We start from the raw sequence: 22,562 nt of genomic DNA on the forward strand, positions 1-22,562 counted from the left end.
TACAAACTACCATCCTCAATCAGCCAGTTAACCCTGATAGGCTATTTGGTCCTGAGGTGGATACAACCTTGGAAAAGATAAAAAAGATTCCGAAACTGCTAAATCCATGGGGGCTCTCCAGTCCCAGCAGTTTCGGGGCAGCACTTTTCGTCGCTCAGGCAATAGAGGTGTTTCCAGAGGCCAGATGTCCCAGCAAACGCAATACAATAAAGGTGGGGCGCAATCCTCTTACACCAAGCAGAGTAGAGGCGGCTTTCGGGGCAACAGCACCAAGGGCAGAGGTCGTGGAAACAACTCCCGGTCCTCCGCCACCACCAAACAGTGACACCCTGTCGCTTCCCCCCGACCATACTACACCTGTCGGGGGGGAGACTCCAGCGGTTCCTGCCCGTCTGGAGATCCATCACCACAGACAGGTGGGTCAGGAAACTTATCCAGTTCGGTTATTGTTTGGAGTTAACATCCACTCCACCCAACATGCCACCCAAACACCGTCCTATGTCCAAAGAGCATTTGCACTTATTGCAGCAGGAGGTACTCGTCATGCGGCAAAAAGGGGCAATCGAGCTCGTGCCAGTGGAGGAAGAAGGCACGGGAGTGTACTCCCTGTACTTCTTAATCCCAAAAAAGGACGGATCCCTCAGACCCATACTGGACCTCAGACCCCTGAATCAGTACATTCTATCAGAACACTTTCATATGCTCACACTGCAGCAAGTTATCCCGTTGCTCAATCAGGGAGACTTCCTCGCAACCTTGGATCTCAAGGATGCCTATTTCCACATTCCACTGCATCCATCACACAGGAAATACCTCCGGTTCACTATTCAGGGTCGGCATTATCAGTTCAAGGTCCTGCCTTTCGGGGTGACCACTGCACCCAGGGTGTTCACAAAATGTCTGGCGACAGTAGCTGCGCACCTCAGGAGGCAGAACGTTCACGTTTACCCTTATCTGGACGACTGGCTTGTCCAAGCGAAGTCGGCCCAACAGTGCGCCGCCAACATGTCCCACACCATTCACCTCCTTCACGATCTGGGATTCTCACTAAATTATCCCAAGTCGCACCTTCAACCGACCCATGTGCGGCAATATCTGGGTGCGACGATCAATACTCTGGCAGCCACGGCTCAGCCAACTTCTGTGAGGATCGACAGCATTCAGTCGCTGATCCTGAAGTTCACACCGCAACACTCGCTCCCAGCAAGAGTGTTCATGCAGTTGATAGGCATGATGGCCTCCTGCATCTTCATAGTCCCGCACGCGAGACTACGTATGCGTCCGCTCCAAGAATGCTTGGCTCATCAGTGGACTCAGGCTCAGGGACCTAGTGTTGGTGACCGGTCGGGCATACAGCTCTCTGCATTGGTGGAATCCACACAACCTTTGCAAGGGCCGACCGTTCCAAGAGCCTGTGCCACAGATTATCCTGACAACAGACGCATCTCTCCAGGGTTGGGGAGCTCATGTGCTCCACTACACAGTGCAGGGACTATGGACAACGCAGCAGAAGATGCACATCAACTACCTAGAACTGATGGCAATCTTCATGGCTTTGAAGGCATTCAAAGTACATCTGTGCAACAAAGTCGTGTTGATCCGGATGGACAACATGACGGCCATGTACTACATTTAAAAGCAGGGAGGTACGCACTCTCCGCAGTTGTCTCATCTAGCTCAGAGCATGTGGAAGTGGGCCATTCAGAGGAACATCTTCCTCATGGCGGAACACCTCCCGGGCAAGGACAATCAGATGGCGGATCTGCTCAGCAGGTACAGCCACTAGATGCACGAGTGGGAGATACATCCATCAGTACTCTGCCTGTACTTTCAGCAGTGGGGTCATCCAGAGATAGACCTGTTTGCCACAAGGGAAAACGCAAAATGCCAAAGCTTTGCCGCCAGGTTCCCTCACCCACAGTCGCAGGGCAATGCGATATGGATGAACTGGTCAGGCAGATTTGCGTACGCTTTTCCCCCAGCACCTCTCATACCGCTGGTGGCACGAAAGCTGAAGCAACACTCGCTGACACTCGTCCTGGTTGCTCCAACGTGGGCACGCCAACCATGGTACACCACGTTTCTAGAACTCTCCGTGGTACCGCATCAAAGGCTGCACCTCACACCCAGGCTTTTGACGCAGAGCCATGGTGACATTCAGCATCCAGACCCGCAACAGCTCAACCTGGCGATCTGGCTCCTGAAGTCTTAGAGTTTGGCTACATTGACTTGCCTCCTGAATGCATGGATATCATACGGGAGGCAAGGAAGCCCACCACCAGAGCTTGCTATGCAGCGAAATGGAAGCGGTTTGTCGTTTTACTGTACTGAACACATCAACCCGCTAGATGCATCCATTCCCAACATCATCTGTTATTTGTTACATCTTTACAAATGCAATCTAGCATATGCTTCCATTCGGATACACTTATCCGCCATAGCAGCTTATCTTCAAAACAGGCAGCACCTCTCTGTTTTCAGAGTGTCTGCCATCAAAGCCTTCCTAGAAGGACTTAAACGGGTCATCCCTCCCAGGACCCCTCCAGCTCCTGTATGGAACCTCAATGTGGTCCTCACCAGGTTGATGGGCCCACCTTTTGTATATATAAGAAAGTGGTCCTAGACAAAAATTCCAAAAGTCAATTGATGTGAATCTTAGTTTTCCACAAAGCAGATTGAATCTGAGACCAAACGGAGATGTATTGCTTGCATATTATGCTATGAATGCAATGTAACCAACACAACAAAGAAAAACATTTGTATCGCAATTTTATTTACACATTCATAAAATGAAAAAAGGATAGAAAGGGGTGCTCAAGTGATAAGGAAAGGAAACTCAAAGCACAAGATTTAAATTCACGACCTCTGCTGCGGGTCTTCTTCAAGACGTAGGTGGGAGGGGGGCCTACGTCCTGAAGAAGACCCGCAGCAGAGGTCGTGAATTTCCCGTATTGCACCAGGGTCGAAAAGTCGACTATGACGCCCCCCTCTTTTTATAATATAATTTTTAAAGCCTATACCATTATTTTCCCTTCCCCTTGTGAAATAATGTACATAGAAGTGTATGGGTAGGCTTTGTTTGTGCAATTCAAATTGTTCTCATGTTGTACAGAATTACATTAAATCTTGTGCTTTGAGTTTCCTTTCCTTATCACTTGAGCACTCCTTTCTATCCTTTTTTCATTTTATGAATGTGTAAATAAAATTGCGATACAACTGTTTTTCTTCGTTGTGTTGGTTACATTGCATTCATAGCATAATATGCAAGCAATACATCTCCGTTTGGTCTCAGATTCAATCTGCTTTGTGGAAAACTAAGATTCACATCAATTGACTTTTGGAATTTTTGTCTAGGACCACTTTCTTATATATACTATTAGCCAGGTCCTTTGACTTATTGGGTCTACCTCATTGTTTTCAATGGGCCCCACCTTTTGAGCCTCTGCATTTCTGTGAGATTCAGTTCTTAACATGGAAAGTGGCGTTTCTCTTTGCCATTACGACTCTGCAACGTGTTAGTGAGCTGCAGGCGCTCACTGTACAAGAGCCATTCATACAGATTCACTCCAACAGGGTGGTGCTGCGCACTAACCCTAAATTTCTTCCTAAAGTGGTTTCGCAGTTCCATGTCAATCTGACCATTGAACTGCCCGCGTTCTTTCAAAACCCAGAGACAGTGGCAGAAAGAATGCTCCACACTCTTGATGTCAAATGAGCTTTGATGTACTACATCGATAGGACAAAAGATTTTAGGAAGACACAACAACTCTTTGTTGCCTTTTCAGCCCAGCACAAAGGCAACCCCATTTCCAAGGCAGGGATAGCCAGGTGGATCGTTAAGTGTATTCAGATTTGCTATATCTGAAAGAGACACGTTAGTATTAGATTCCTTACCTTAGAATATCCCCAGGCGTCAGACTGGATCCGGAAATTTTTGCGTAGCAGTACCCTTGCGCGTCGGTAGGTGTCTGCGGCTCCGCGTCCGTCGTCGGCGTCGTGGGCGCCGTGCTGACGTCAGTTCTTCTTTTTTCCGCGCCAGCAAGCGCAGATCTGGAAAAAGCAGTAACCCTAGTCATTTTTTGACTAACCTTTTTGATCATTTTTGATCCTTTCTCGAGTCTTCGACTCCGACGGTGCCGTAGGGATGCCCGGCTTTAAGCACTGTGAGGATTGCGACCGTCTGATGTCGGTCACGGATCCTCACCGGTGTTTAACTTTTCTCGGCGTCGATCACGACGACAAGGCCTGCTCCGACTGCCGGGCCCTCTCTTCGAAAGCCAGGCGGGAGCGGTCCCGCAGGCGACTCGAACTCCGGCAGTCGGTCCCTCGCCGCGAGAGGTCTCGGTCCCATGGGAGGTCGAGGGACAGGTCGCAGGCTCGGAGCCACCACAGCTCCGAGAGTAGGCCGCACTCTTCCGGGTCGAAGTAGTCGTCAGGTAAGAGGCACAAGAAGTCCAAGCGGCGTCATCGCTCTGCGGACTTCCCCCGACGCTCGCGCGATGCGGCCGGGGGTTCGGGTGACACCACCCACGCGGCTCCAACGGAGTCGCAGGTGCCGCGTCCAGCCCCATACCCTACGGTCCCTGGGCTTAACGCGACGCTGGAGGAAGTTGAGCGCTTCCTCATGGCCATGAGGAAACTCTCTCCTCCGACGGGCTCCGCGGCGCCTTCGGGCCCAGCGGACCCGTCTGGGAACCCTAGCGGGTCGGGGGTTCGGCCCCGACGCCGTCGGGTGCTACGGCTCCGACGCCGCCGACGCCTTCGGGCCCGGCGCCGCAGGTTCCAGCTATCCCGACGCCGCCGGCGCCTTCGGGCCCGGCGCCGAGGGGTTCAGTTGTTCCGGCGCCGCCGGCGCCTTCGGGCCCGGCGCCGCGGGACGCCGCTGGACCTCCTTCGGGATCTGGTTCGTCGCCGGTGGACCTTACGACCTCCCTGGCGTCGGACCCTCAGGTGTCGCCTCCGGCGCTGTCCTCGGGCGGCGCCGTCCCCGGTCCTACCTTCGTTCCTGTTCCGGCGTCGGGACGGCCCCGATGGGCGCTGCTCCAGACGCCGTTTGGGGAGTTTAACTTCTATGAACAGGCCCCATTAGTTGAGGACCCTGAGTTTCAGGAGATGGGTGCTGAAGAGGACTGGGAGGGGTCTGAGGACCCTCTGACCAGAGTGTCTCAGTCTCATGAGGACAGGAGACCTTGGGGAGGCCAGTGTCCTGGACACCTCTCCAGACACTGGTTTTGTCTTCCCCCCCCCCCCCCCCCTACCGTGGCTACGGAGGAGGGGGCAACCTACAGTGTGGTGCTGATGAGGGCTGCCAAGGCCTTGGGCCTTGAGCTCCCCGTCGCGGCCGTGAGGACTAATCTCCTCACTGAAGTCCCTAAACCGCAGTCAAGCTCGGCCGAGCCTCTGCTGCCCTTTAATGAGGCCTTGACCGACGTTCTTCTGGGCACTTGGTCCAAGCCCGCTACGGGTTCGCCCGTAGATAGGAACGTAGCCAGACGCCACCGCCCAGCCCCGGGCGACCAATGTTTCCTGTCCACCCACCCTACCCCCGAGAGCCTGGTCATCCAGGCCTCCAATTCCCAGACCGCGTCCCCGTCCGCCCTGCCGGACAGGGAATCCAAGAGGTATGACCAGTATGGGAAGAAGATCTTCTCATCCCTTAGTCTAGGCCTGCGGTCTTCCAACACCTCCTGCCTCTTGGGACGTTACACCCACTCTGTGTGGGATAAGGTCGCGGAGGTGCTGCCAGAGTGTCCGTTGGAGGTACGGGCCAAACTCGGCCAAGCCCTTGTGGAGGGCCGGGATGCAGCCAAATATTCCATCACGTGTGGGCTGGATACCACCGACTCGCTAGGTAGATCGATGGCAACGACGGTGGCGGTCAGACGCCACGCCTGGCTGAGGTCCGCCAACTTTTCGGCAGATGTCCAGAACACACTCATGGACATGCCGTTCGATGGCCGTTGACTCTTCGGCGACAAAGCAGACCATTCGCTTGAGCGCTTTAAGGACTCCAGGGCTACGGCCAAGTCCTTGGGCCTCTCGGGCCCGCGCCAGCAATCGGCTGATTTTCACTCCTTTCGTGGCCACGGAAGGGGTGCGCCCACACGCGCCGCCAGCCACGCTCCGCAGGGCAATACCCAACGCGGTGGCGGCCGGGGGAACCGCCGTCCGGGCAGTCGGGGGCAACGGCGAGGTCAGTCCACACCTTCCCCCGCAGCATCCGCCTCAAAACCCTCCTAGTCCGTGCTTTCCGGCCCATGTGACGCCAGTGGGGGGCAGGGTTCGCCATCACCACCTCTACTGGCGCACTGTCACACCGGACAGGTGGGTGCTGCAAATCGTCCGAAGGGGTTACTCCCTCCCCTTCGAGGCGACTCCTCCGGCCATGCCACCGCAGAACCACCGTGTATCGGGGGGTCATTTGCGACTTCTGCTGGAGGAAGTTACGGCCCTCTTGGCCAAGGGGGCCATCGAGCGCGTTCCTGGGCCAGAAGTAGGGTGTGGTTGCTACTCCCACTACTTTCTGGTACCCAAGAAGGGCAAAGGGGGCCTACGCCCTATCTTGGACCTAAGGAACATCAACGGCTTCCTCCGGAAGGAGAAGTTCAAGATGCTGACACTGGCTCAAGTCCTGGTTGCCCTGGACCCAGGAGACTGGATGGTAGCGTTGGACTTGCAGGACGCTTATTTTCATATCCCCGTCCTGCCTGCCCTGCGGTTCATGGTTGGCCACGAGCACTTTCAGTTTACCGTGCTCCCCTTCGGCCTTACCAGCGCCCCGCGGGTGTTCACAAAGGTGATGGCGGTGGTCGCAGCTCATCTGCGCAGGTTAGGGGTTTCAGTCTTCCCCTACCTCGACGACTGGTTGTTGAAGGCGGGCTCGCCCCAGACAGCTGTCAGCCACCTCCAGACTACAGCAGACCTCCTGCACCAGCTGGGGTTCTCCATCAATGTGCCGAAGTCACACCTGTGCCCCTCTCAGAAGCTCCTCTTCATCGGAGCGGTTCTGGACTCGGCGCGGTTTCGGGGTTTATCCACCCGAACAGCGGGTCCGGGATGTTCAGGCTCTGATTCCCATCTTTCAGCCGTTATCCCGGGTTTCGGTCAGGTTGACGCTGCGGCTTCTGGGGCTGATGGCCTCCTGCATCCTACTGGTGCATCACGCCAGGTGGCGGATGCGGGCTCTGCAGTGGGACCTGAAGTTTCAGTGGACCCAGCATCAGGGCAACCTATCTGACCACGTCCTGATCTCGGAGGGCACTGCGAGACAGCTGCAGTGGTGGCTTACGGACCGCGATTGGGTCAGCGGCAGATCCCTCTCCCTTCCCCAACCGGAGCACGTAGTTGTGACGGACGTGTCCCTCCAGGGCTAGGGAGGCCACATGGGAGAGGCGGAGATCAGAGGCCTCTGGTCTCCGGCGGAGGCACGGCTCCACATCAACCTGTTGGAGCTCCGGGCGATTCGTCTGGCACTGAAGGCATTCCTCCCCTCTGTCCGGGGGAGTGTAGTGCAGGTGTTCACGGACAACACCACCGCCATGTGGTACTGCAACAAACAAGGCGGGGTGGGGTCGTGGACCCTTTGTCAAGAGGCTCTTCGCCTTTGGCAATGGCTGGAACGCCAGGGCGTAACCCTGGTGGCTCAACACCTGGCAGGTTCTCTGAACGCCAGGGCGGACGAGCTCAGCCGTCGGTGCATGATGGATCACGAATGGCGTCTGAACTCGGACGTGGTGCAAGGCCTCTTTCAGCGATGGGGGTACCCTTGGTTAGATCTATTCGCCACCGAAGAGAACACGCAATGTCATCAGTTCTGCGTGCTGGAATTTCCAAGGCGGCACTCGCTCGGAGACGCTTTTCGTCGCGAGTGGAGTTGCGGTCTGTTGTACCCCTTTCCGCCTATACCACTTCTGCCCAGAGCGCTGAAGAAGATCAAGCGCGACCGGGCCCAAGTCATCCTTGTGGCTCCGGACTGGGCGAGAAGGTACTGGTATCCAGAGCTACTCAGTATGTCAGTCGATCCCCCGGTTCGTCTGCCTCTTCAGGAGGACCTTCTGTCGCAGCAGCAGGCGACGGTCCTCCACCCGAACCTGCCCAGTCTCCACCTCCATGCTTGGAGATTGAGCGGCGACAGTTGAGGCCATTTGACTTGCCTCCTGAAGTTTGTAACATCATTCTGGCAGCCAGGCGTCCCTCCACGAAGTCGGTATACGCCTGCAGGTGGAACAGATTTGTGGCATGGTGCACAGCAAAGGCTGTGGATCCCCTCAATGCCCCTCTTTCTGAAGTCCTTCTCTTCCTTCTTTCTCTTGCCCAGCAGGGCTCTGCTCTGGGCACTATCAAGGGCTAACTTTCTGCCCTTTCAGCCTTTCTCAGGCTGCCTGATCAACCTTCTTTATTCAAGTCCCCTATTGTAAATAGATTTCTTAAGGGCATCACACACACGTTTCCTCCTGTTCCGTTTGTGATGCCTCAGTGGGACTTGAACCTGGTTCTTACATTTTTGATGTGCGCTCCCTTTGAGCCACTTCACAACTGTCCTCTTCGCCTTCTGACTTTGAAGACTACTTTCCTGGTTGCCATCACCTCTGCCAGGAGAGTGAGTGAGCTCCAGGCCCTTTCTTGTACTCCACCTTTCCTTTCTGTCCATCTGGACAAAGTGGTGCTGTGTACCAAACCTTCTTTCCTGCCCAAGGTTGTCACGGCCTTCCACATCGGGCAGTCTATCACCATGCCAACCTTCTTTCCGCCACCGCATCCCTCTAAAGAGGAAGAGCGGCTCCACCGTCTGGACCCAAAATGTGCGCTCTCGTTCTACTTGGATCGCACACGCCAGTTCCGGGTGGATGACCAACTCTTTGTTGGTTACGTGGGCGCTAAGAAGGGGAAAGCGGTGCACAAGAGGACCATCTCTCGGTGGATCATCCTGTGTATCCAGGCATGCTACTCCTTGGCTAGGAAGGAGCCCCCGGTTGGACTGCGGGCTCACTCTACCCGAGCAACGGCGGCTACCACTGCCCTGGGCAGGGGTGTGCCCTTACAAGACATCTGTCAGGCAGCTATTTGGGCATCGCTGCACACGTTTGCAAGACACTACTGCCTGGACAGCCAAGTCCGGAGGGATGGCTTCTTTGGCTGTTCCGTCCTCCAGGACTTTCTGGTGTGATTATTGGTTCGCAGACCCACCACCGGGGTTGGTATTGCTGGGGTATCTATTCTAAGGTAAGGAATCTAATACTAACGTGTCTCTTTCAGATGCACAAGTTACTACTTGTGTAACGATATATCTGTAAGAGACATTAGTTAGTATTAGATTCCTTACCGACCCACCCATCCTCCCCGTTCTGCGAACCAATATCTAGGGATAGGGTTACCCCCTTTCAGGGCCCTAGTTTCAATGGCACCAGTGTTGGTATTTAACATGGCTCTGCGTTTCTGGCGCGGAAAAGCTGTGTCTAAGAACTGACGTCAGCACGCGGAGGCGGCGTCCAAGTACTCCGACGTCATCACGGCGCCCACGACGCCGACGACTGACGCGGAGCCGCAGACGACGCCTACCGACGCGCAAGGGTACTGCTACGCAAAAATTTCCGGATCCAGTCTGACGTCTGGGGATATTCTAAGGTAAGGAATCTAATACTAAGTAATGTCTCTTACAGATATATCGTTACACAAGTAGTAACTTGTGCCACAAGGCTAAGCGCACTTTAACGGTCCCCCCCTAGAGCCCACTCCACCCGCAAGTTGGGGGCCTCCATGGCTTTCCTTGGTAATATCCCTTTGGAAGACATTTGTAGAGCAGCCACATGGTCTACCCCACACACATTTACTAAACACTACTGTGTAGATGTGCACTCCAAGCAGCTGTAGGGCAGGCTGTTCTAAAGACACTTTTTCAGACATCTGCAGCTGGCATAGGCGGCCGCCGTTAATGGAGGCACTGCTATTTATTCTATGCTATAGATATGAATTCAGCAGCCCACATGCCTCGAACTGAATATGCTACTTACCAGTATGCATCTGTTCTTGGCATGTAGGGCTGCTGACATTCATATCGCCCGCCCTCCTCCCCGGCGCCTGTAGCGGCTGCAGAATTTACACTTATTCTTAGCATGGTCATCGCCCACACTGTTATACTCCATCTTCGCCACAATGGCTAAAAACAATCTGGGGATGGAGTCGATGCCCATGCGCACTGTAGTCCAGGGGTGGAGCCACCTCTCTCGTGATACTTCGAAGACTCTTCCAGGACAACAATGTGCAATCATCCGGACCCAACACTAGGCGGCGATCTATGCTATAGATATGAATGTCAGCAGCCCTACATGCCAAGAACAGGTGCATACTGGTAAGTAGCATATTCATTAGGTGCCCATACTTTGAGTTTTTGCTGTGAAACCCCTCTGGTTGTATATGCTCTCTATAAAATACATTTGACTTAAAACTTTAAACAAAAAGGAACAACATGTCTATCTAATTTCCCCACTCAGGTTTTCAAATAAAGCAGTTCCATTATCTAGATGTTGAGAGTGTGATCTTTTTGTATGAGACTAGAGGATAGGTCTACGAGCATTAGCCATCATAAGTAATGTATATTGCGCTCCTCTCTTGCAAGTTAACTTTCTGCCAAATGTTGATACTTATGACTGTATTATGTATGTTATTTGAGATGGAGCTTATGCCCCATCGTGGGTGTTTTAAAACTGTTGAATAAACCTCTCCTTAAAAAATATCAGTCTGTTTATTCAGGACTGGCAGACTAATTCTTCAACAGTAGTACTGAAGGGCAGCATTAACTGTTAGTGCTCTTTTGGATGCATGCATTTTCTCTGATGTTGTTTTCATGATGATTATTTTCATTTTACTGTTAGGAAAGTCATGCTTGAAAACAGATTTACAGTATTCAGATTACTACTGTCTGCTGGCTGCTCACCTGCTTCTGGACGTGTGGTTAGATGGAGGTATGTAGCAAACCCATTTAGCTACGGAACGTTTGTCTGAAAGATGTGTATTGTATTTAGAGCAGTTCATTCTACCCTGAAGGGTAGATGTTACAATTTCATATAATGGAATGTTCGAGGCATGTGGGCTGCTGAATTTATATCTGTGCATACATCGCCGCCTAGTGTTGGGTCTGGATGATTGCACTTTGTTGTCCTGGAAGAGTCTTCGAAGTATCACGAGATAGGTGACTCCTCCCCTGGACTACAGTGCGCATGGGCATCCTCTCCAAGCTCAGATTGTTTTTTTCCGCCATTGGGTTCGGATGCAAACTCCTATACTCTGAATCGAAAACAAAACTTTCTAAAGGCCAAAAGGCCTTCGACTTCAACGGTATTGTTCTCGTTCGGTATCTCTCTACTCGATACAAACTTCCATCTCGAATCGGTCGACTTCGCGGGCCGCTGGGCATTTTCGACGCCACGTGAGCCAACCGTCGATTGAAAGAAGCCCTTTTAAAAGGTGCCCACAATGCCACTCCAAGTTCCCCCATACTGAAAAACACTCAGTATGCAACAAGTGCCTTTCCCCAGACCATAGGGAAGAAACCTGCTCGGCCTGCGCCCAGTTCCGGTCGAAGAAAACCATACGGATCCGACGGGCCGCTAGGCAAGAAATGCAGCGACAGGCACCGGAACCGTACAACATCTTCGATGATGACCAGGACCTACCGGACGCTCAAGAGTCGGACCTAGAGATCGTCACAGTCGAGGACTACTCCGACGACGAAATCCCATCGGGCCAAATCACGAGTACACTGCCCCCGACACCAATTGACCCGTCACCAAAGGCTCCGGTCGAGCCATCGCCAACAGGCCTTAGCCAAGATCATAAAATACTTTCAACAGCCCCGCCTTCAGGCTCGGCTCCGAAACCTTCTGAAACCCCAGGGCCTAGTACCATCGCCCCGAAGAAGGTTCCTGAGCCAAAGAAGACTGTCAACCCCGCAAAGGCCGCTCAACCAAAAGCCGTCGACCCGAACAAGGGCACGCAGCCGGAGGACGCCGAACCGAGGAAGGTCGCCGACCCGACCAAGCCTGCGGTTCCGAAAACCGTCAACCCGCCATCTGGTGCCGTACCGAAACCATCGAAGCCGGACAAACCTGTCGACCCAAACGTAACTGCTCCAAAGACACCGGTCGATCCAAAAAAGAACATCGATCCTGTGAAACACACTCATCCAAAGAAGCCTACGGAGCACAAAAAACGTGTCGTCCTGAAAGTTCCGGTCGATCCGAAACCACTCGTCGAGCCGAAATCAGGGCCCGAGACGAAAAAACCCAGAAAAACACCAAAGGTCGTCGAAAAAACTGAATTTGTTGACCCGAAAAGGTCCAACGCTAAACCCAGGACTGTAGAGGAAGAATTATTCCACCCAGATCCATCCGAAGACCAAGCAAAAATTTACATTAACCCAGACACTGGTAAAGTTAAAATCCTGCATAGGAAAAAAAGACCTTTGGACTTTGAACCTGATTCACCTATCCCGCTGAAGAAAAAGGACTTTGGCACTTCTCCCACAAGACCCTCAATCCCTTTTCAACCTATTATGCCTTCCACACCCTTTGCACCTACCTCACCTTCTCACCATGGGGACGATGAGGGGGACCCAGGGTATGAACCACAGCCCCTATATGACTTTCCTCAAGATCCAGACCAAGAGGAACCTTGGGAGGAGCCTACAGACCCTTATGACACCCATCCCATCCCTGATGTGCCCATGTATCCTACTAAGCCATCACCCACTGATGACACAGTAGTATTTAAAATGTAAATGTAAATGTAGGAATTTGTAAAGTGCACAGCTACCTCCACCGGAGGTGTCCCGGCGCAGTCCGTATACCGCTTAGGAACCCATCCTGGCTTTCCTGGGAAATGTCCACTCCTGGGCACCCCCCACGTGCAGCCAGGCATCCCAGCGCTTTTGGGGCAGTTGTGGAGACTAAGCAAGCTATTGCCCAGAGTTGCAGCATGGGACACATGATCAGAACAGGCACTAAGGCGAGAATATCCAGTCGGGAATTAATGAGCTGGAGACCTGCCGTGGCGGGAATCGAACCCTGGTCCCTGGCCGTAGCTCTGCATCAAGCTCTGCCTGCTCTAACCATTGAGCCACACTTCTCCATTGTATTTAACCAACTCATAGACAGGGCAGCGAAATTTCACAACGTGGACATGCACAGTGACCCCGTGGAAGAGGACTTCCTCTTTGACACTTTCACTACTGCAGAGAAAGTGTCAAAACACTTCCCATGTTGAAGGGAGTTCTAAAACATGCACCTGACATATTCAAGGACACAGCCAGGGCACGGGTAATCAATCCCAGAATAGAAAAAAGTATAGACCGGCTCCTACAGACCTCACTTATATCAAGGGCCAGTTGCCGCGTGACTCACTAGTGGTTGCTAACGCACGTAAAAGAGCCAACTCTCAGACTACAGGGGAAGCACCTCCCCCTGATAAGGAGTCCAAAATTCTAGAGGCATCAGGCAAAAGGGTAGCGGCACAAGCATCCTATTCTTGGAGAATTGCTAACACACAAGCCCTACTGGCTCGTTACGATAGGGCACACTATGGTCAGCTCGAAAGCCTTATGCAACATTTGCCCGAGCCGTTTAAAGCACTAGCAAATGATCTCATTTAGGAGGGAAAATTCATATCAAATGCCCCCATTAAATGTGCGCTGGACGCTGCAGACACCGCAGCTAGATCCATTAATACTAGGGTCCTCCTCCGCAGACATGCATGGCTGCGGGTTTCAGGTTTCAAGAATGAGGTGCAGTCCACCATTCTAAACCAAACCGTCAACCCAGATTTTTTTATTTGGTCCCGCAAAATCCGTGGGTGCACTGCAATTTCTGCAACATAGGGGCTCCTTTAGACGCTCCTCATACAGAGCAAATACACGAGGAAATGCTTCACAAACATCTGCCTCCTACAAAGGTAACACACAAGGTTCCTTCGCAAAGAACACCACCAGAGGTGGTTACAGAGGTAACAGTAATAAGGGAAGGGGGCGGGGAGGCAATAACACCAGAGCCTCCGCCACCACAAAACAGTGACTTCATTACGCTGCCTCCAGACCACTTAACACCAGTCTGAGGCAGACTACAACAGTTCCTACCTGTCTGGCACGCAATCACCACGGACAGGTGCGTAAGAGAAATTATCCAGTCTGGTTATTGCCTAGAACTGGCTTTTACGTCACCAAACATACCACCCAGACATCGTCCTATGTCCACGGAACACATCACCCTACTTCAACAAGAGGTGAAAAGCATGCTGGAAAAGGGGGCCATAGAGCAAGTCCCTTTCCACCAACAAGGGAAAGGAGTATACTCCCTATACTTCCTTATCTCAAAGAAGGACGGTTCTCTAAGACCAATTTTGGACCTCAGGCCCCTAAATCAATACATACTATTGGAGCACTTCCATATGATCACACTACAACAAGTGCTCCCACTGCTACGGCAAGGAGACTTCCTAGCAACACTGGACCTCAAGGATGTGTACTTTCACATACCCATCCATCCAGCCCACAGAAAATACCTCAGGTTCACAATAGAAGGGCAACACTACCAATTCAAGGTTTTGCCCTTCTGGGTTACCATGGCTCCAAGATTGTTAACAAAATGCTTAGCGACAGTAGCAGCGCATCTCAGGAGGCAACACGTCCATGTGTACCCTTATCTGGATGATTGGCTAATACAAGCAAAATCGTACCAAGAGTGTGCAGCACACACGTCCCACACTATCCAGTTGCTACCCAGCCTAGGCTTTTCAATCAACTACACAAAATCGCATCTGCAACCTTCCCACATACAGCAATACCTGGGAGCCACTATAAACACCTCAGTGGCAAAGGCGTACCCAAACACAGCAAGGATAGCCAGCATGCAGATACTCATCCGCAAATTCCTGCCACAGCACTCCGTGCCAGCCCAAGTTTTCATGCAGCTCATAGGCATGATGGCCTCCTGCATATTCATTGTCCCCCATGCCAGACTTCAAATGCGCCTGTTACAGGAATGCCTAGCACGGCAATGGAACCAGGCTCGTGGACAACTAAAAGACCTAGTGTTGGTGGACAGTCGCGCACACAAATCTCTGCAGTGGTGGAACCCACAAAACCTTTCATAGGGGCGACTGTTCCAAGAGCCGGTTCCACAACTAGTACTAACAGCGGACGCATCACTGACAGGCTGGGGAGCCCATCTCCTTCAGTATACAGTACAAGGGCTCTGGACAAACAAACAAAGAAGGCTGCATATCAATCAACTAGAGTTGCTAGCGATCTTCCTAGCCCTAAAAGCCTATCAAAAATACGTGTACAACAAGACTGTGTTGATCCGGACGGACAACATGACCGCAATGTACTATATCCAGAAACAGGGAGGAACCCACTCTCCACAGCTGTCCCATCTGGCGCAGAGCATATGGAAGTGGGCAATTCAAAGGAACATCTTTCTCCTAGCAGAACACCTCACAGGGAAGGACAATCAAATTGCCGACCTGCTCAGCAGGCACAGCCAACAAATACACGAATGGGAGATTCACCCCCAAGTTCTCCAACCATTCTTCGAGGAATGGGGTCACCCAGATGTAGACCTCTTTGCCACAAAAGAAAACTCCAAATGCCAGTACTTTGCCGCCAGATTCCCACATCCGTTGTCACTAGGCAATGCGATATGGATGAACTGGTCAGGCAAATTTGCATACGCTTTTCCCCCAGCACCGTTGATCCCGCTGGTGGCACGCAAACTGCGACAACACTCACTCACCCTAATCCTAGTTGCTCCCACATGGGCGAGACAACCATGGTACACAACGTTCCTAGAACTTTCAGTAGTTCCTCATCAAAAACTGTGCTTTGCTCCACATCTAACTCAGAACCATGGAGAAATAAGACACCCAGATCCCAATCGGATGAACCTAGCGATCTGACTCCTGAGGTCTTAGAGTTCGGATACCTTAACTTGCCCCCAGACTGCATGAGCATCATTAGGGAGGCAAGAAAACCAACCGCACGAGCGTGCTATGCAGCAAAATGGAAAAGATTTGTTATTTACTGCAACAATAACCAAATCAACCCATTAGACGCTTCCATACAAAACATTATATGCTACCTGCTGCATTTACTAAGATGTAACTTAGCATACTCTTCCATACGACTACACCTAGCTGCTATAGCAGCATACCTTCAGAACAGGAAACACCTTTCACTGTTCAGGGTACCAGCAATTAAAGCATTTATGGAGGGCTTCAAAAGAGTGATCCCTCCAAGACACCCTCCTTCCCAAATCTGGAATCTAAATATAGTGCTTACCAGACTCATGGGACCTCCTTTCGAACCTCTATACTCATGCGAATTGCAATTCCTAACGTGGAAGGTTGCATTCTTAGTTGCCATCACCTCACTCAGGAGAGTGAGTAAATTGCAAGCACTAACAATTCAAGAACCCTTCATGCAGGTACATGCTAACAGGGTAGTTCTTAGAACAAACCCTAAATTCATGCCTAAAGTCGTATCCAATTTCCATATCAATCAAGCAATTGAGCTGCCAGTATTCTTTCAGAATCCACAGTCAGTAGCTGAGAGAGCCCTGCACACACTAGACGTAAAAAGAGCTCTACTTTACTATGTGGACAGAACTAAATCCTTTAGGAAAACAAAACAACTGTGTGTTGCTTCTGCACCACAACACAAAGGAAATCCTATTTCAAAGTCAGGAATAGCCAGATGAATAGTTAAATGCATTCAAATGTTATCTAAAAGCTAGACGCACTTTAACCGTCCCCCCTAGAGCGCACTCTACACGGAAAATGGGGGCATCCAGGGCTTTCCTAGGGAATATTCCTCTCAAAGACATCTGTAAGGCAGCCACATGGTCCACCATACACACTTTCACTAAACACTACTGTATAGACGTGCAAGCAAAACAGCAAGCTGCTGTAGGCCAGGCTGTCCTCAAAAATCTTTTCCAAACTGCTGCAGCTGGCACAGGTGGTCACCGCCAGAGGAGATACTGCTATTCAGTCTATGCACAGATATGAATTCAGCAGCCCACATGCCTAGAACGGAATATGCTACTTACCAGTATGCATCTGTCCTTGTCATGTAGGGCTGCTGACATTCATATCGCCCACCCTCCTCCCCGGCGCCTATCGCAGTTGCAGCATTATCTCTAGCATGGATATCTCTTACTTTCCTATCTCCATCTCTGCCACAATGGCGAAAAACAATCTGAGCATGGAGAGGATGCCCATGCGCACTGTAGTCCAGGGGAGGAGTCACCTATCTCGTGATACTTCGAAGACTCTTCCAGGACAACAAAGTGCAATCATCCGGACCCAACACTAGGCGGCGATCTATGCACAGATATGAATGTCAGCAGCCCTACATGCCAAGAACAGATGCATACTGGTAAGTAGCATATTCCTTATTGAGTATGGTGGCATTTACATGTCACACAGAAAAGGTGATGGGAGGCTACTTGCAGTAAGTCTAACCACTGCCAATAGCTCAGGTTAGCACTCCAACCCACTGTTCTTTGTTCTCCAAGCCACCTCAATTTGGATCAAGCCATATGCAAATCTGACAGTGAGAACAATGTGTGGGAGTGCTACCCGAACGATTGCCTGTGGCTAGATTTAATGCAAGCAGCCTCCCATCACCTTGTGTGTTTCATGTACTGCACTAAGTGGCATTGGTATGCCCAGATGTGGGTCCCATGCTCACTGTCACTGGAACCAAACGGTCCCTGGTTGATTAGCCCATAACAAGGGCATAACAAGTCCTGGGTTGATTGTGTTCTGGTTCAGGGAGGACCTGGCTTGGCAGATCGGGCTGGACTGTTCCAATGAGGAACAGGAACAAGACAGATTTGCATATGGCTGGGTCTAAACTGAGGTGGCATGGTGAGCAGAAGAACAATGTGTGGAGCTGCTACCCTAAGTGATTGCCAGTGGTTAGACTTATTGCAAGTAGCCTCCCGTCTCCTTTTCTGTGTTTCAGGCATTTACATGTCAGCATATATAAATGTGACCTGCTAGTGGGTAGTGACCTTTTTTTCCAAATGTGTTGGATACCATTCTTGTAAATGTACATCTCCTCTGTCTACAATTGGTAAACGGGGTGGTCCTCAGAGCTGGACTGGCTGTAGCAGGCATCAGGCGTTTGCCCAGGAGGTTCAAAGGGTGGGGGCCTTGTTTCGTTACTAGGTGCCGATGCTGCGATATCGGCCCCTAGTAACAAAAGCAGCAGTGCTGGGGCTGGTATTGTTAGGCAGCAGTGATTCACGCCCCCCAGGCCACCCAATCCCCCCCCCGCCCTTGGCCAGTCTGACAAAATTGCCAGGGCTCCTTTGGGTTCCCAGTCCAGTCCTTGTGGTCCGTGTATTCATGCGTGGATATATGGCTTCTAGCTTAAGTGATGCTTGCCATCTACTGGTAAACTTTCTGGTGGATATTTCTAACTGGAGGTTCCACACCTATAAGATTTCCCCAGTTGCAAGACTGAATCTCTACGATCTGAACTGCATGGTCCCAGGGCTCCTGTAAGCGAAGCCTTGTGGCTCTGGGTAGACTTCTTTCTGGCCCATAACTGATAAAGGAGTTTCATATATGTACCACCCCTGCACTTTGACCTCCATTTTTGTCATTCTGTGCCTTTTACGCAAATCTGGAGCTCACTCCCCACTTTTCCTCATCACATGACTAGTTGTTTTTTTTTACTGACAGTTCTATTTCCCAGAATGCCACAGAATTATATTAACTGCTAAACCTGCAGGGTTTAAGCCTTGTATGCACTGTTGCTAGTAGATGCCTGTGAAAGATCCCCATAAAGTGAGCCTATGGTGTTGGGCTTGGAACATGACTTGAATTCATGTGCAAAGTGTGCGCGTATGACCCACAGGCAATTTGAAACCGCAAAGCAAAGCTGTACAACAACGAACACTGAAGAAATCTTGGGAGTCTGGCTTCCACACAAAGTCTAGGGCATTGCCCCATTTCTATTCTTGAGTCTGTTCCTGTGAAAGGTCAACGTCGCAGTCCAAGTCTTCTGTAAAGTCAAAGCAGAAGCACAAGCAGGTCTACAGATTCGTCCCAGACTCACCACTTTCAAACTGAGAGGACATCAGGGTTCATCACGATCACACTCCTGGCCACCTGTAGAACAAACAATTCTGCAAATGATCCCGATGCACCCTAAATTTCCCGGTCTATTGGTGCAACAGATTAAGGCTTTCGAGAGGCCATATTGCAAATCTTTAACTCCCTCTGGCGTGCATTTGGATCCCAAGAACAGTGGATGCCTCCATACTGTTTACCATCGGCAGGTCCACAGTCTGCATTGTCCATGCCTCCTAAACCTACTCTGACGCTTAAGCCTACTTCCAATCCAGAACCAAAACCAACACCAATCTCTTTGGCATAGACGCTAGACCGACATACCCCATTCCTAGAATACTATCCCACTTCAAACCGAATTCATCTCGGCCCAACCAAGGTGACTTCCCGAAACGGTACTGCCTCTGTGCAATATGACCCAGACAGAAACATGCTTTCATCCCAGCGTTCCACCAACTTTTTGTTTCAGACACTGATCAGAGCCATCCATCCTTTGGAGATGACAGCATCCAGCAGACCGGGGCGGAATAAGGACGTTGACTTAGCTGACTTGAAGCTTCGGCATTCGTTGCTTACTGCTGCATTCACCGATGGCAAAATACAACGGTCTTCTAACTACGTTGACTGCCTCCGCCAAGAACCCTTAAATCCGGGACCCACTTACCGGCTTGGCTGAATTGAAGTTTCATCAATCCTTGCCTGCATGTGCAATTACCCACGGAATTGCTCATACGGTCTATGAACCTATGATGACCTTCTAGAATCCTTAGATTGACAAGGAATCCACATCCCGCAAGCCGTTTTACTGATGCTCATGAAATTATCTACTAAAATACTCTAGCTTGATTTGTGTCATTTTCAAATGAATGTCTAGGATCATTGTTTTTTTGTATCGGACTGTACCCAGGTCTGTGACCTCTATTGGGTTACCCCATTTTTGTAATGGCTGCCTTTGGAGATGACAAGGCAGATGAGGGGGCCTATTTTCCCCAACACTGATGACATTGTATACATGAACTTTCAAGAGGCCAATGGGCTGGACACTTCCTGCACACTGGGTTGTGTTTTCCCCTGAACCAACTGAAAAGAGTCCCTCCATTGTGATAATTTAGGTGTGCAGCAGAGGTATTGGATTTAACGTCTGCCAGACATAGAATCAAAACTAACTTCCATGTATTGAAGCCCTGTCTGACACCCTTATGGGTCTGAACCCTGATCCTTCCTGTTCCTGAACAGGCAGGTTGCCAGACGCCACTGACTGGGGCCAAGCAACCCTGATTTCTTGACACTGCACCCTACGCCAGAAAGTTGGGTGTTTTAAGCTTCCATCAGTACGGTTAACTCAGGACTTTTCCCATGATGACTCCCGACAGAGCATCAAATTGAAGTGAGACTTTGGAGAGGTAGATGTTCTCAGCCAGTCTAGCCCTCCAGTCATTTAGGTCATTTAGTGTCAGCTGCTTAGTGGACAGATATACATATGCTTTAAGTGGACATGGTTGGCAAGATCTTGACAGCATTTCCTGAGGAATGTTTCGCCAATTGAGCTCAAGCCTCCCAGGATAGTCTGGGAGCTGCAAAGTACATCTAATGCTTTGGACTGGAGAATACCTACTGCTTGGACAGAGAAGTTGGCACCTGGGTGGCGCTTCCGCAGCACACTTGGATGAGATCCACTGGTTTCTCTGGGAATGTGCAAGCCTCTCTGACTGACAAGCCAGTCTATGGATTGACTTGTTTGGCAAGAAGGCTGGTTTGGCGTTGTAACGTTTTAAAGAAAGCCAGGCCATAGCGTGTTCCTTAGAGCTTTCTACCATTTCGAGACACTATCTCCAGCAGGTTCCACCCTTTTCAAGACTATTGCACGGGTTGGACACACTGCCCACGCCAATGCCCACTGCCCTCTAATAGGTACCCCACTCCTTTTGTGTCTGGAACAGGATCAAGCAGACAAAATTCAGCCCACCAGGGGCATCCTCCTTCGTCCCCCACCCCTATGACCTCAACATCCAAACTGTTTTTGTTTGGCCTTGGTGGCTGACGACCACCCTGATGGGGAGGGGGTGGGGGGGCAGGATTAGTTGTTTCCTCCAGGGTGGCAAAATATAACGTCCAACACATGGGTCATCCAGATCATTCAACAAGTATATGCCATGCCATTCCTTGCCGACCTCTCCCATATTCCACCCACTTCAGAATATTTAGAAGCGCAATCTGTTTTGACCTGCGGAGCCACGGAGATGGTCCTGGCCCAGAAAATGGGAAACTGGATGTTACCCCTGTTATTTCCTAATGCAGAGGAAGTGTGGAGGCCTTTGTCCTATTTTATATATCAGACTTTTGAGCGCCATTTTGCAGAAAGACTAATGCAAGCTGCTCATGCTGACACAGGTTCTGTCTGTAGTGGTTCTAGGTGACTGGATGATGGCTTTAGACCTGCACAATACCTACTTTCATGTATATGTCCTACAGCCAAACAGACGCTACTTGTAATTCTAAGTGGATCAGGAGCATTTTCAATTTGCCATGCTCCACTTTAGCCATTAGGAGTGCCCTTCTGGTGTTCATGAAGGTGATGACGGTGGGTGCAGCATATCTTTGGAGGTTGGGAAATCCAGTCTTTCACTCCCTCAACAACTGGTTGTTGAAGGCAAGCTTGCCAGAGTCAGCCGTAGAACAACTCCACTTGACTGCAAACTTCCTGACACCATTGGGGTTCACTTTCAGTGTGCCAAAGTAAGACCGTGCTCCTTCGCAGAGGCTCCCTTATATTGGTACCATCCTGGACATGATGCAGTTTCGGACCCTCCCTCTACCACATAGAGTCCCAGACATTCGGGCTGTTATCTCGATGTTTAAACTTTGGTCCTGGGTCTCAATGAGAGCGGCTCTTAGGCTTCTTGGTCCTCTTTGCATCCTGCAATCCTGCAAATAGACTATGCCAGGTGGCATATGCAGGATCTGCAGTGGACTCATAAGTCTCAACTGGCCCACCACCAGGGGAACCCGCTGGGTTCCTTCCAAGTTTCAGAGGAGACTCAAAAAGACCGGCAGTGGTAGCTCTACTGCAGTTGGCCTGTGGCAGACTGGTCTCCTTTCCCCACCCAATGCTGTTCATGGTCGAATGCCTGGATGGCGAGGGGATCTAGGAGAGATGGAGATAGGTCTCTGGTGGAGACCAGGCTTCACATCAACTTGTTGGAGGTGTGGACCAGTCATCTGGCTGTGAAGGCATTTCGACTATCCATCAAAGGAAGGCTGGTTCAGGCTCTCATGGACAACACATCCTCTGTTGTACTGCAACAATCTGGATGGGTGAGTTTCTGGGGGCTGTGTCAGGATACTCTTGGTTTCTGGAGTTAGCTGAAGCATTAAGGCATTTTCCTGGTTGTGAATTACCTGGCAGGATCTTTGAACACCCGGGTGGACAA

The 22,562-nt window shown here is 51.0% G+C and overlaps 1 protein-coding gene across 1 annotated transcript in view; it reads left to right on the forward strand.

The window, feature by feature from the left end:
• NAA25 (N-alpha-acetyltransferase 25, NatB auxiliary subunit) overlaps positions 1 to 22,562 on the forward strand; it is a 988,861-nt gene that overhangs the window by 536,179 nt on the left and 430,120 nt on the right. Inside the window, exon 13 of the mRNA XM_078667429.1 lies at positions 10,872 to 10,961. Within this exon, the coding sequence (XP_078523555.1) occupies positions 10,872 to 10,961 (90 nt within the window). The remainder of the gene's footprint in view (positions 1 to 10,871; positions 10,962 to 22,562) is intronic.

This window comes from Lissotriton helveticus, chromosome 11 (genome assembly GCF_964261635.1).
Source record: "Lissotriton helveticus chromosome 11, aLisHel1.1, whole genome shotgun sequence".
NCBI lineage: Eukaryota > Metazoa > Chordata > Amphibia > Caudata > Salamandridae > Lissotriton > Lissotriton helveticus.